This window comes from Delphinus delphis, chromosome 8, assembly GCF_949987515.2.
Source record: "Delphinus delphis chromosome 8, mDelDel1.2, whole genome shotgun sequence".
NCBI lineage: Eukaryota > Metazoa > Chordata > Mammalia > Artiodactyla > Delphinidae > Delphinus > Delphinus delphis.
Window position 1 is genome coordinate 79478944 of NC_082690.1, and position 14750 is coordinate 79493693.

The 14750-nt window shown below is 35.0% G+C and overlaps 1 protein-coding gene across 1 annotated transcript in view; it reads left to right on the forward strand.

The window, feature by feature from the left end:
• Positions 1-11718, forward strand: part of ANO3 (anoctamin 3) — a 408770-nt gene extending 397052 nt beyond the window's left edge. The window contains 6 exon segments of the mRNA XM_060018617.1: positions 304-437; positions 1160-1312; positions 2212-2359; positions 6199-6279; positions 6451-6556; positions 11536-11718. Coding sequence (XP_059874600.1) covers positions 304-437; positions 1160-1312; positions 2212-2359; positions 6199-6279; positions 6451-6556; positions 11536-11718 — 805 coding nt within the window.
• Positions 11719-14750: the final 3032 nt, after the last annotated feature.

The window sequence follows — 14750 nt, forward strand, 5'->3', positions numbered from 1 at the left end:
ATATAGGTGGGGTAGGGGAAGGAATCACAGAAATGAGTATTTGTCTAATCAATATTAGGAAGCACCTATAGTATATGGGAGGATCAACTCTTTGATAACTATGTAGATGTTTGTAGGGTCTAGGAAGTCGGAGGCCTCTTCTTCCTTGCTAAATTTAAAGTTGAGACCATGCAAAGACCCCCCCAATTCTCAGGCATGCTTAGTGTAGTCCTAAGGTAGTTGGAGTTTCTCTTTTCTTAATACACTATAAATTGTTTACCAGGTGCTTAAATACGAGCTTAAAAGGCCTTTGCCTTTATGCAGGTTGATCCAGAACTGGTGGTCACGACATAAAATCAAGCGGGGAATACAAGATGCTTCCATACCTCAGTGGGAAAATGATTGGAATCTACAGCCCATGAATATTCACGGACTGATGGATGAGTACTTAGAAATGGGTATGGAAAGAACCTTCTGCAAAGCTATTTGACCCTCTTGATACGTTTCTTCTACTTCACTCAGGCTCTGATTCAAGAGAGAAAACCGTCTCCTTTTGAGCAAATATTTTAAAGGAACAAAATAAAGCAAAACCCACTCCTATGTTGAGAAATGTATCAGCCCAACCAAATAAAGCAATAATTCTTTCTCCCAGTAAACATTTGCACAGACCCAGTCTGAGTCTTGAGTCTTCAGGAAGCTTACTTATTTATATTACAAAAATAAGGATTCCCATTCCAACTGATAAGATCACTGCATGTTGTTTTGACATTTGCTTTTGTTCTCTGGCCTTCAGTTTTCTCATCTATAAAAAGAGAGGACAAGATTAGGTCTCTTGCTTCCTTTCTAGGACTAAGCATGTTTCTTCAAGTCCTTCTCTGACGTTTTTCTTCCTTCATGCTGCATGGCATAGAGGTGAAAGTCTCATAGACTTTCAATCTATTGAGATCTGAGTTTGAATGCAGTTTTTAACATTTTTCATCTATCTACCCTTTAACCAGTTTACTTAACGTGTATGAGCTACATTTTTCTCAACTGTACACTGGGATAAGCATGTTTACTTTGTAGGGATGTTGGAAGGATTAAAGGCAATCTATGTAAAGATGCCTAATATGGAACAAAGAAAGCACTCAATAAATGATACTGTTTATATTACCGATTTTCTAACCCTCTTCCTTTACAGTTTTGCAGTTTGGTTTTACCACCATCTTTGTTGCGGCTTTTCCTCTGGCCCCTCTTTTGGCTTTGTTAAACAATATCATTGAAATCAGGCTGGATGCGTACAAATTTGTCACCCAGTGGCGGAGGCCTTTGCCAGCCAGAGCAACCGACATAGGTAAGATTCAGCAACTACATGATTTTTGCATTGCTAAGGCCAAGTGGTGGCTTGATCTTACTTAGCGCAACGTGGGTTTCTATTGCTGGAGCTCTCTTCCAGCCATAACAAAACTGTTTTCGTAAACCAAAGAATGAAATGAGAGTAAGTTTAGTTATAACTCTTAGTTGAGGGTAAGTTCATACTGAACATGCTATTTCATAAACTTATTTGTAACTGAAAAGGATCTCATATATCCCTTTCCAGAGCTTATTTTTTCATTCCATTATTTTTTTTTATTCCATTATTTTTTAAAGTTAACTTTAATCCTATTTGAAACATCAGTTTTGACCATAATCAATAGTCGATTGATACTATATACAATTTCAAAAGCTTTTTTGTGTATCTATATGATGCCAGATTGGCCTCTTAAGAAGTAGAAAATGTTCACTAGTGATTTTCAGGTCTTGACACTAAACTAGTTTTACTTTTTCGTAGTTTTACATTAAAAAGGTAGCTGACAAAGATAAAGGCAGAACCCATAGTGAATACAGATATTTCAGAGTTCACACAATGAAGTAGAACTTTATTTTTATAGGTTTGAGTACCTCATCAAGTTCTATACATAGGCTTTGAAGAATCTTAAGCAGCTGTGTCTATATCTCATTGGTACAGACATGAGCCAGTTCCTAACGATATTTTAATTTTCAAATCTCTCTACATGATGACTACCTCCCCTCTATGGAAAAGTATTCAATAGCTGTAATATCTGTAGTGAGACACATACCATCCTAAGAAAGTAAATAATGGACAGAGCCGTGGTTCCAACATAACTAAAACACTTTTTCCAAATTAAGGTTGATTAAAGGGTTTTAACTTTTTTTCTTTTTACTCACTATCTTTAATCTTTCTCCTGCTAGGTATCTGGTATGGAATTCTTGAAGGAATTGGTATATTGGCTGTGATTACCAATGCGTTTGTAATTGCTATTACATCTGATTACATCCCACGTTTTGTCTATGAATACAAATATGGCCCCTGTGCAAGTCAGTTTGAATATAGTGAAAGGTAAGGTTGAAATGTACACATTTTTTATTTGTAATTAAAATGGGAACTTATTGGCAAGCTTTGTTCTGTGACCATTAAGGGTAATGTTTCTGATCATTGTGTTTATTAGATGGAATCAAGTGGGATAAAAAGGGCAGCAGTGTTTTTTACAGCAAATAATTTTAGAGTCTATGATTTTCTGTTTAAATGCATCACCAGTGTTAAAATGTTAAAAACATTTTAATGTATTTAGAAGTTAAATTTAGGACTAGAAGAGACCTTTGAAAGAATCCAATGCAATAGTTTGTCTATATAGATGGGAAATTGAGGCCTATACTAGCTAAATTACTGAAGGGAATTAAGCTAGTTTGTGGGGATATACAGAATATGAAGAAACTCTCAGCTATATGACTAGAGATTTTTCTAAAGGGATTTACTGCTAGAGATTTTAAGCATGCAGAAAATGATACCCTAGACCTGTCTCCTTTTTCTTTTTTGTTAAAATTTAAATCAACACTTGAGAACAGGGTTTCTCAACCTCTGCACTATTGACGTTATAGACCAGATAATTCTATTTTTGAGGAGGAGGGGTGTCCTGTGCCAAAGGATGTTTAGCAGCAACCTTGGCCTCTACCCAGTGGATACCAAGAGCAACCTCCCTGCTCCCCAACTTGTGACAACCAGAACTGTCTCCAGACATTGCCAAATGGTCCCTGGGGGACAAAATCACCCAGTTTAGAACACTGCCTTAGGGGATATGAGTTTTTCAGATCTTTCCTTCTTGAAAACTTGAAGAATGCAAGGGAGCCCTAGACTTGGAGACAGAGAGAAACTGGAGTTTTTAGCTGGAGGTTAGCCTTAGGTGTGGAAGTAGTGATAGGAAATAAAGTAGTGATAGGAGAAGCTGTGTCTCCTCCTTCCTTCAGGAGCAGCCCTGGGCATGCATCTTATCTAGATGCGGGACGTGTGCCCGAGCAAGCAGAGCCCCTCAGAGCCCCGGTTTAGGATGAATTCAGCCCTTAGTCCTGCAGATGAACTCATTTGTCTCAGAACACCGCAGTGCCTTTCTGAACACAAACGTACGTCTCAATTTTTCAAAGAGAGGTAATAAAGGCAGGAGATTTTCTTTTATATATTGGAGTCTTGTCAAGAGATTTTAACTTGAAGTCAAACTCCCAAGATTTAAGTGCTAACTTTGCCTTCTACTAAAAGGCACATCATCAATCTGGACCTATGTTTAAGAAATGGTGCCTGAGGTAACATTTTATGAACTGTAAAACACTAAACAGATATAAATTGGTTTTTAGTATTCATAGTGAAAAACCCCAAAGTCTCTTTTTTCTTTATTCAAAATGGCCTAGAAGCAGATTTTAATGGTTTAAAATATGTAGGCTCGCTTGGCAGCCCTCTTCCTTACGGGCATTATTTGTTAGTGTCTTTACTGCCACCTAGTGGCAGGTGAAAGTGAGATTGGATAGGTATAAGCTCTGTTCACATTCCGGGTACTGACTTTTCACGTAGGTGGCACCTGACTCCTTCTCCATTAGCAGTGACTAGGGATGTAGAATCATTTCAAGAAGAGATGTGGAGGACTTGTGAGTTTGAAACCACACATTCATAGGGGCTTCCTGGTATTAATTTTCTCCAGGTACGTTTAGCAGCTAAACTGGAGTAAATTCATTCAGATTGGAAATTTTCAGAGCAAGGAGGCAAAAAGACAAGGTGGCAATGGAGAGGATGACACTGGCAAGCTGAAATGATAAGTTATGAGGTCTAGGATGGCCAGGGAGGGGAGTGAAGTTGAAGTCAGTGTGGCCCTGTAATTAAAATTTAGGGTTTAGAATAAGATAAATGGGCACTTGAATCCAGTCTCTAACAACTCTATGTTCTGGGCAGTGGTTCTCAACCCATGGCCTGCAAATCTCCTTCAGGGTCCATGAGGTCAATACTATTTTCATAATAATACTAAGATACTATTTGCTTTTTTCACCACATTGACATATGCACAGGTGGTACAAAAGCAGTGGGCTAAAATTTTCTGGTGGCTTTGCATCACTCAAGGCAGTGGCACCAAAAAATACTAGTAATGATTCTATTTCTCACCACTCTACATTCACCATTTTTAAAATGCCAGTAAGAAATTTCAGAATGTCTTTGATGAAGCAGTAATAATTATTCATTTCAACCAAACCTCCACCCTTGAATAAATGTCTTCTCAATATTCTATTCGACAAAATGCAGAGTGCGCATAAAGGGCTTCTGCTACATCCTAAAGTGTGATGAGCGTGTCAAAGAAAAGTGCAAACTTTTGGAGTTGCAAACTAAAGAAACTTTTTTTTTAACATGAAATAAAATTGTCAGACAAGCTATGAGTATTCAGACTTGGGTATTAGCAAACACTCTTTTACAGAATGCACAAAACTAGCTTGTCATTTTAAGGAAAATAATTGACAATATTTGTTGAGCTTTAAAGCTTCCCCATACTTATAGGGTTTTTTTTTTTCCGATAAAAGTCAGTGACGATATTAACAATTGTGCTTTTTCATGGTCTATAGTAAAAATACATCAACATTTGGAAGATCTGCATAATTCAGGGAACACATGTTCTCCAAATGGCCCCAATTTGATGTTACAAAATCTTGCATGGATAAATGACAAATTCAAAGTACAAGATAGACCTATGGATTTTAACGCAAAATCCATATGGAACGATGCATATGAAAGTTCAGTTACACGAAGATTCCACCTTACAACTAAACTTTAAGAAATGACCACAAATAGAGCTTTGGTATAATATCAAAGAAAAATATTGACATTTATCTGAAATGATATTGAAATAGTCTTCCTTCTTCCACCTACTTGTCTGCATGAGGCCAGATTTTCTACTTACCCTTCAACCAAAACAACATATTGCAATAGATTTAATGCAGGTTTGAGTATCCAGCTGTCTTCTATTAAGGCAGGCATTAAGGTGTTTGCAAACATGTAAATCAATGTCATTCTTCTCGCTATGTTTTTTTCTTTTGGAGTATATAACTATTTTTCAAATGTGTTATTCATATTATTTGAATGGATGTGATAGTTATTTTAAATGAATGAACATAAATTTCTATTTCAGTTGCTAATGTGGTAAATATCAATAGATATTCCCCTATGCAAAAAGCTCCTTGAGATCCTCAACAACTTTTTTAAATGTAAAGGGTATCTGAGACCAGAAATTTTGACAATTATAGGCCTAGAGAAAGTCATTTAGTCTCTGTAAATCGTAGTTCTTGTATCTATGTGGTGAAGATAATAATAATATACATGTTCTAAGGCTATTGTAAAACTTAACCCTGATCACAGTTTAATACCTAACCACCAGAGTAGGGAATTTTGCCTTTTTTGTTTACTGTTGAATACCAAGCATCCAGAATTGTTCTAACAAATCATCGGTCCTCCATAAATATGTATTGAATAAGTTAATAAATTACAAATAAACATGTTTATCAATTGGCTGTTTGATGTTAATTATCCAAATCGTGTTACATGTTTATATATATTTATTCAGTTTCAATGCATAGGAAGTAATTACCACAATGCCTAGTGCATAGTAAACACTTAATAAAACATAAGCCAAGTGATAAGGCAAAATAGAAACTATCGGAGGGAAATGGCAGGCAAGAGTCTGTCTCATTAAGGCATAATCACAGTTGTAATGGGAGTCAGAGAATAGAATCAGAGAGCTGAGTTGCTACGAGTTTATAATTATAATGAAAGGCATAATGGCACTTATTAAATCTTGTCATTGGTAATGAAGGAATTGGACTAGAAATTCATGAATCTCTGAATCACACATGCTTTCTTTTCTTTTCTCCCAGTTGTTTAACAGGATATGTCAACAATAGCCTATCCTTCTTTGACCTGAGTGAGCTTGGCATGGGAAAATCTGGTTATTGCAGGTATTTACTTATAAATTATAGTTATCTTTTCTTTTTGCTTTCACCATTCCATCTCCTCATGCTAATGGGTCCATTTAAACTGTCATTTTGGAGTTTTGGCAAATTAAGAACATTTGGGGCCGCCACATTTTGGTCTTTGTTCTTCAAATTCTTTGTTTTTGTGGATTTTAGGTACCGAGACTACAGAGGTCCTCCTTGGAGTTCCAAACCCTATGAATTTACCCTACAATACTGGCATATCCTCGCTGCTAGATTGGCCTTCATTATTGTGTTTGAGGTTAGTCACAGGCTGATAAAATTACTCTAGGTAAACGCTTTTCTGACTGATATATTAGTTGCCTTTTTTTTTTTTAAGATTTATTATTTATTTATGTATTTTTGACTGTGTCAGGTCTTAGCTGCGGCATGAGGGATCTTCGTTGAGGCATGTGGGCTCTTCGTTGCAGTGCACGGGCTTCTCTCTAGTTGTAGTGTGCAGGTTTTCTCTCTCTAGTTGTGACTCGCAGGTTCCAGGGCACGTGGGCTCTGTAATTTGTGGCACGCAGGCTCTCTAGTTGAGGCGCGTGAGCTCAGCATTTGCGGCGTGCGGCCTTATTTGCCCCGCGGTATGTGGGATCTTCGTTCCCTGACCAGGGATCGAACCAGTGTCACCTGCACTGCAAGGTGGATTCTTTACCACTGGACCACCAGGGAAGTCCCTAGTTGCGTTTTCGAAGTCAGTTTCTCACTGACTTCCAAAACAGGACTTGAGTATGTCCCTGTAAAAGGTTCAGATACAAGGAAACCACTATGACATGCAAAAAAGCAAGAACTGAATAATGTAAGTTAAAGAGTATTTATATCAGAAATCTAGGATAATCTCTAGGTCCACGGGTGGATCTAGAGATTATCATACTAAGTGAAGTAAGCCAGACAGAGAAAGACAAATATCATATGATGTCACTTACTTGTGGAATCTAAAAAAATGCTACAAATAAACATTTACAAAACAGAAACAGACTCGCTAACATAGAAGACAAACTTATGGTTACCAAAGGGGAAAGGGGAGGGATAAATTAGGAGTTCGGGATTAACATATTCACACTACAATATACGAAATAGATAACCAAAAAGACCTAGTGTATAGCACAGGGAACTATATTTTGTAATAACTTATAAGGGAAAAGAATCTGAAAAAAAATAGATATATTTGTATGTATAACTGAATCACTTTGCTTTACACCTGAAACTAATACAGTAGATCAACTCTACTTCACCTTAGTTTTGAGCCTCCTAATAACCAAATTTAAAAAGTAAGGTTTGTTTTCATCATCTAACAAAAGAACCCATATTTATTCATCGGGGTGGAGAGACTTATTTTCTGAACAATCAACTCTAATTATAGTTGATCATGTGTATTTGTACAGCAACAGTGCATAATTCAATAAATTATGCCTGAGAACACTTTTATAAAACGTGCACAGATTTTGATGATCAGAGTCATGCAATAATTTTAGATTGTAGTCTGTGAAGAAATTTTGGAGAAGCTACAATATTATTGCCTTGCTTAAAAAATAACCAACTTGATACAGTGAAGAACTTAGCACTGGAATATATTGAGTATCTACTCACTAAGGTCTATGGAAAAACTTTAAATGCATCTGTTTCCTATGGCCAAAATTATGGAGAGAAAAAGATAGCCATACATAAGACTTTTTGCATATGAAATAAGGTTTAATCCAGGACTAAATTCTATTATTTAGTGACTCTATGGGCCTATAAAAATGTCTCCTGATGAAGTTTGACTTTCTATTTTATTATAGGTAGCAAAAGAGTTTAAAGCATATTTCCAATCCAATGATTCCAAAAAGTCTTTTTTATTGTGTGTGTTAAAATGTACACTTTTTTCTTCTTCATCTTCTTTTGGAGCTCAGGTAGAAAGTCTTAATCAAATGCCTCAATTAACAGCAACCTACCATCATGGATGCATAAGCCCAATGATTCCTTCTTTTTTTTTTTCCTCTTCATTCCCCATTACCCACCCACTCCAAAAGCACTCACTGTCTTTTCTTCTGTGGAAGATTTACCACATCTTTATTTGAATATATGTTTGTTTATAAGTATATTGAATATATATGTGTGTGTGTATATATATATATATATATATATATATAGTATTATTTTAAGTATTCTTTTCCAAAATTACCTCAATAGTATTATATAATAATTAATTTTTATCTCTTACCCATTATACTTTTTCAGATCTAGAGAGACATCTATCCATGAGATTTATAATTTCTTTTGTCTATTTATGATATTTCATCAAAATTAAATACCATATTCCCCTAAGGATAGGTGCTTAGACCTACAATAATGCTCTCTACCTCAATAAATCTTTAATTAAGAATCTTGGGCATGTTACCTTGTAAACATATTTAAGGGTTTTTAAGGAGTATCTTACTCAGGTGTGGAATTGTTAGCTTATACATGTACTCGGTTTCGTGTAATACCAACAGATTGCTCTTCAAAATTCTCTTGGATTTTCACCAGCTTTTCATAGTATCTGAATTTCTAACATTTTGCAGTTGTATAAGAGTAAGGTAATATTTTGCTTTAATTTTTTTTGTTTTAGTCTGTTTACTAATGACACTGACCATCACTTTTAGTACTAGAAAGCCATTTGGGCTTCATTTTTTTGTAAATTTATAACCTTGATCCATTTTTGGTTGAGTTACCAAATTTTATGATTTCCTTATATATTCTACATATTAATCTTCACCAGTTATATACACAGCAGATATCTTTTCATTGTCCATAACCTATTAACTTTATGTGTAAACAGATAATGTTCAATTTTGATGTAGTCAAGCGCATCATTGTTTTCCTTTTACGGTTTGTGCTTATTTTGTATAGCTTATTTAGGACATTTTCCTTATCTCCTATTCAAAAAGATATTCTACTACATTTTTTACTATTAACTTTACAGTCTTACCTATCACATGTCTTTAATACCAGGAGTTTTTATAGAGTCTGAGGGAAAAGGTTATTCTCCATATAATGAAATAATTTTTGTACTGCTATTTACTAAATCATCTCTTATCTATCCACTGATTTGTAAATCCATTTCTGTAATATTCCAAGTTCCTACGTAGTCATGTGTGTATCTCTGGCCTCAGTATTCTGACTTATCACTCCATTTGTCTGTTCCTGGATCACTATTGCACTATTTAAATGCAATATTTAAATATGTCATATCTGATAAAGCAAGTGACCACCCATCCTGCCACACTTGCTCTTATTTAAAAAAATTATCTTAGCTATTTGGAGTTATTAACCATTCACATAAATTTTAGAAGCCATTTTTCAGGTTCCCCTGAATATTGAGCAAGGACTTTGGTTAGAATTACATTTGTAGAAATCAAATTTTGACTTATTTACAAAATCTGTGCTGTTTCATTAATGAATGTAGAATTTATTCAAATCATTCTTATCTCCTTTAATAGAATTTTAAATATTCTCTTACTTATTTGTACCTTTTTATTTCTAGAAACTTTATAGATATTTTTATTGCTGCTATGAGTACTGTCTTAAACTTCATTATATGATTCGCTTGATTTTTGCCGGAATACAAATAGTCTTTCTAAGATGAGCATACCTCCTTGTTTAAGTAGCTTACTGGTTCTAGTATTCTGTCTATTAAATTGGTTGGGATTGTCTTTTCAAATGATAATACCACCTGCAAATAACAAAAGTTTTGTATGTTTACTTCCAAGGTTTATGTTTCATTGCTTTTGTTTGCCTTACTGTGTTGCTGGAAACTTCAATATGGTGTTGAATAGCAGCTGTGTGAACAAACATGTCTTTTTTCCAACTTCAGTGGAAATACTTCTGATTTTTTTCTTTAAGTATGATATCTGCTGTAGGTTTTTTGTTTCAGATGATCGATTATGATAGTGTCTTGATAAATGGGTATCAAACTCTAGCTTTAAAAAAGATAGATCTACTTTTTAATATTAAGCCATCCTTGCATATCAAACTCTCTCTGTGAATCAGTTTATAGGTTTCTCTATTACTATCGTATAGGACTTGGAGCATATTCTTTCTTACTAATTTAATTTGTAACAAATGTTTTTAATTTTTATATCTATACTCTTGAGTCACATTGCTGGCTATTTCTGTGAATATCAAATATTTGGTCAGGAAAGAAGCTCTTGATCTGCTTCTCTATGGGAAAATATGACCTGCTTTTCTATGATCTATCAGTACTATGCAGTCCTGGGACACATAGAGCAAGCCCAGTTAAAAGTGCCTTCTTCCTTTCCACGTAGAGACTACTGTCGCAAAGTCCTTTAGGTGAATGGGTTCTTTTCTACAGATCATCCTAAGTCTGTCAATCAGATTTTTCTTCTGTCATGAGAAATTAAAAGACTTATTGTTCATGCGAAAAGAAATAGGATGCATTTATAATAGTCGGAGATAATATTTAAGTAGTGCTTATACTGTGCGAAGCACTCCTTTCAAATATATTTACTCGTTTAATTTTTATACCAACCTTTAAGAGACACTATTATTAGAATCACTTTAGAGCTGAGATATAGAGAACATAGGTGATTTGCATAAGGTTACACAACTAATGAGTGTCAGAGTAGGGTTCAAACATAGGCAGTCTCAGTCAGCATCTGTACTTTTAACCACTGGTGTATTACCTTCTGATTTTTGTCCCTGCTTTTTTTAAATACAATACTTTTATCAGTTTATTTTTTAAATCTATTTTTATCATAGAATAAATAATTAATAGAGAAGATATTTTAGAGCAGTTATAATAACATATGCTTTCAATAGAGTAGAGATTCTGAAACATGTATGTGCTGGGGGTTGAGTCCAAATCCAGCATCACAGGCAGGACTGTATTCTGTGTGTTTTGTACACTGTGTATTATAATCTATCGAACAAGGATTGTCCCTGTACGTGATCTCTCTGTGTATAACAAAGCATATCATAACAGTATTGCATAATATATAAGGTTTTTATAGGTGTGAATTTCAGATTCATTCAATGTTTATAAGGTGACATCAACATGTCTTTGTTGGAATACTTATGTGATGGAAGGCAATAATTGTATTCCCAATATAATTTTGAAAATATTAATATTCTAGATGGAACATACTGAGTTCCGATGCTTGATTGTAAGGCAAATGCAACATTGTTCATGACTTCTGTTTTATAATTAGCATTTCAGAATCATTGAAAATGTACTTTCTTCTCTTAAATTTTCAGCACCTTGTTTTTGGAATCAAGTCATTCATTGCCTACCTGATTCCAGATGTACCAAAGAATCTATATGACCGAATACGACGGGAGAAGTACTTAGTCCAAGAAATGATGTATGAGGCTGAACTAGAACATTTGCAACAACAACGGAGAAAAAGTGGTCACCCTGTTCACCATGAATGGCCTTAGTTGATACCTGTTGTCCAGCAGGGGCAATACCATTAGTGGGCATGATGGCAACTTCAAATTCTAGGTGGGATCTAGGGGGAAGGCATACCTGGCAAAACATATGTGTAATATGTTACTTGGAAATGCATCACAGCCATCTCTGGGATTTGAAATATCCAAGCTTCTAGGGAAGAAAACAAATGACCCATGACCTTAAAAAAAATGGTTAAATTGACATTGCAGGAAGCCAGGATCTAATTCTCAGAACCAGCCTCAGGGAGTTGTGTGTTTGGAAACCTCCACCTTCCATCAGCTGCAGTGTAATAGGAAGGGTGATGATGAGGTTTCTAGAGACAGATTTCCATGTAAATGTACACAAGCCAGGCATGACTTAAAGTATCATGTGGTCCTCACCCACATACTAATCTTTGGATGTCTTTGGAACCTTAGGCTGAGTTGAGATACTTACAAGAAATGGCAAATCAATTATTACCTTTGCTGCCTGAACTCCATGTCCCTTCAGCTTACTGTTTCATAGAAATTTCCCTTATTTCTTGGTGAGATTTTGGATCTGTGCCACAGGGAATTTATGCTGCTTTACACTGACTATGCAGTTGAAGAGTTGCACATCTTTAGTAGTCAAACCAAAAATCTAAGACTCCAAAAAGAATACCATTCATTGAAATAATATTCTATTGCATTGGCTACATTCTAATCTGTTTTATCACTGGCAGATTCAGTTTTACTGCATTTCTTTTTTTTTTTTGCTAAACGCCAATAGAGCCACAGAGTTATAAAATATGGAAGCATGTTCTCATATCATTTAGAACATGATGAATCCATATTTTACTGTGGAAAGCTGTTTTATAGTATATTTAATTTCCACCTCCCTGATTTATTACAACACTCTCACAGAATAACTTGAAATGCTGTAAATATGTTGGTTTTCCTTGTACCTTTGCACCTGAACAATATGGAATGCAAGTTACAATTCATGCAGCTCTGAGACCAGTTACACAGTACGCCATTGTGGCTTTTTTATTCAGGAAAACAGAAGCCAGATGCTTTGCAACACTTAAGCTTTTCCAACAATGTGCACTCTTGCTCCTGAACTGATGAAAACAATGCATGAATATAAATTTATATTATTTGTAAAAAACATACATTTTTTTGAGTTTTACTTTCTTTTCATCACTGAAGGGAGTTTTCTGTTATTATTTCTTTGGTAGATTGGTTTGGTTTATTTTTGAAAACTCACTAGAAACAAAAATTAATTGTGCAAGACATCATTTTTGCTTTGTTGTGGAGTTGCTGTTTCTCTGAACTCTGTATCTGTGAGTGTGAATGTTCACAGGCTGATGTTGTAGGAATGATGACGCATTCAACTAAAGAAAGTCTGGTGGAGGCATAAACTATGGGAGCAGGATGGGAAAGAAGAGAAGAGTTGAATTAAGAAAATATATGGTAGAAATCAAGACACTTTTTCTTGCAAAACAAAGCTAATCTCAGTTTTCTTCCCCTGGGAATGGGATGAGGAATACATAATCATACAAATATGTGATTATTTTTTGTGCAATTCAACAAAGTACAGTTATTTCCAAATTTTATAAAGATCAGATTAAACCCAATGGGAATAAAGCTACTTTGTAATATATATGCAAGGGTTTCTCTAGCAAGAAAAGTATAAAGTTTCTCTTAACTAGAAAACTATTTTTATAATTTTAACACTGAAATTTTTTTTGACCTTTCCTTCTTTCACTCCAGGGAAAAGCTGATAGATTATAGTTGTTGGTTGGTTGATTGGTTTTTGTCAAAACTATTCGCTTCCCTGCTTGCCCTCTGACTGAACAAGGGGAAGAACCTCAGACTCTAAATTTCCCTCCCACTCCCTTGCCACAAGGGATTCTTCCATTCAGATTCCAGAGAGGTTTTGTTTCTGCCATCTGCTTATTCATAGCAACTAATTCTACTAACTCCGCGAAGGAGCTTTGAACGCCTCCATTTTTGTAGCATCTGCCTTTCCTTTTTTGTTGTTGTTAGTTAAATGTATACACATGCCTGAGGATAAATACTCTCTATGCCTGTTGAAGACATGAATGAACCTGACATTTATGTCTCTTTCTAAATTAGGGACACAGACAAAGACATTTGTCTTATAGCAAAGAATAATGATAGCTCTGTCCTTGAGAATTCTCTTTCTGAGTTATTTTTATATAACCATATTGATTACTAAAGAGAAAAACATGAAAAGAGAAAGGTGTTTTTAATAAAAAATTACAATACATTGATTTAGAAAATGCTTTCTCTGATATTTTTTGAAACCAATGGAAAAATAGAGAAACAATGAAAAAATTATCTGAAATTTTCCTTTTGTGAAACAATGCAGTAGAATCTAGCTATGCCTTCCTCATTGTTGACATCAAAATATTGACAGCCCCTCATGGGTATATCAGTTTTAGAAGACTCTGCTTTAATTGAGAGAAATGTTTTATATCATGGTTTTCAAATGAATACAAATTATTTCTCAAAGATTTATACGACACACACTATTCTCAGGAAATCTGTATTACATGAATGCTGCTTATATATTTTCTTATTCTAAATTGTTGTCTTTTCAAACAAATAAATAATATATATATGTGCATGCAGTCAGCCTTGACAAGTTGCACAAAGCTGAAGCATTTTCATAGTACAGTATGTGGGAAATCGCTCTAGGTCATAGCTGAAATAGTTTGCAGTTGTCTGAGTCTGTGCACGCACTTTGAGATAAAACGCTCCTGAGTGACTGCATGATGAGATACAACTTCTGAATGCTGCACATTCTTCCAGAATGACTCTTATCTGTTGTATAATGCAATGAAAAGGAATCTTTTTCACTCAATAAATTTTCATGTGATATGGTATTTTTTCCTGTAATCTGCATGTTAAATTTAATCCTGCTTGTTTTTTAAATATTAAGTTGGGATTTGTTGAGCGTGTATGGGGAGAGGGGATTGTTCACTCTTTAGCTCTCCAAGGCAATAGTTTCCTATTCTTGTGGGCCCTTCCCCACT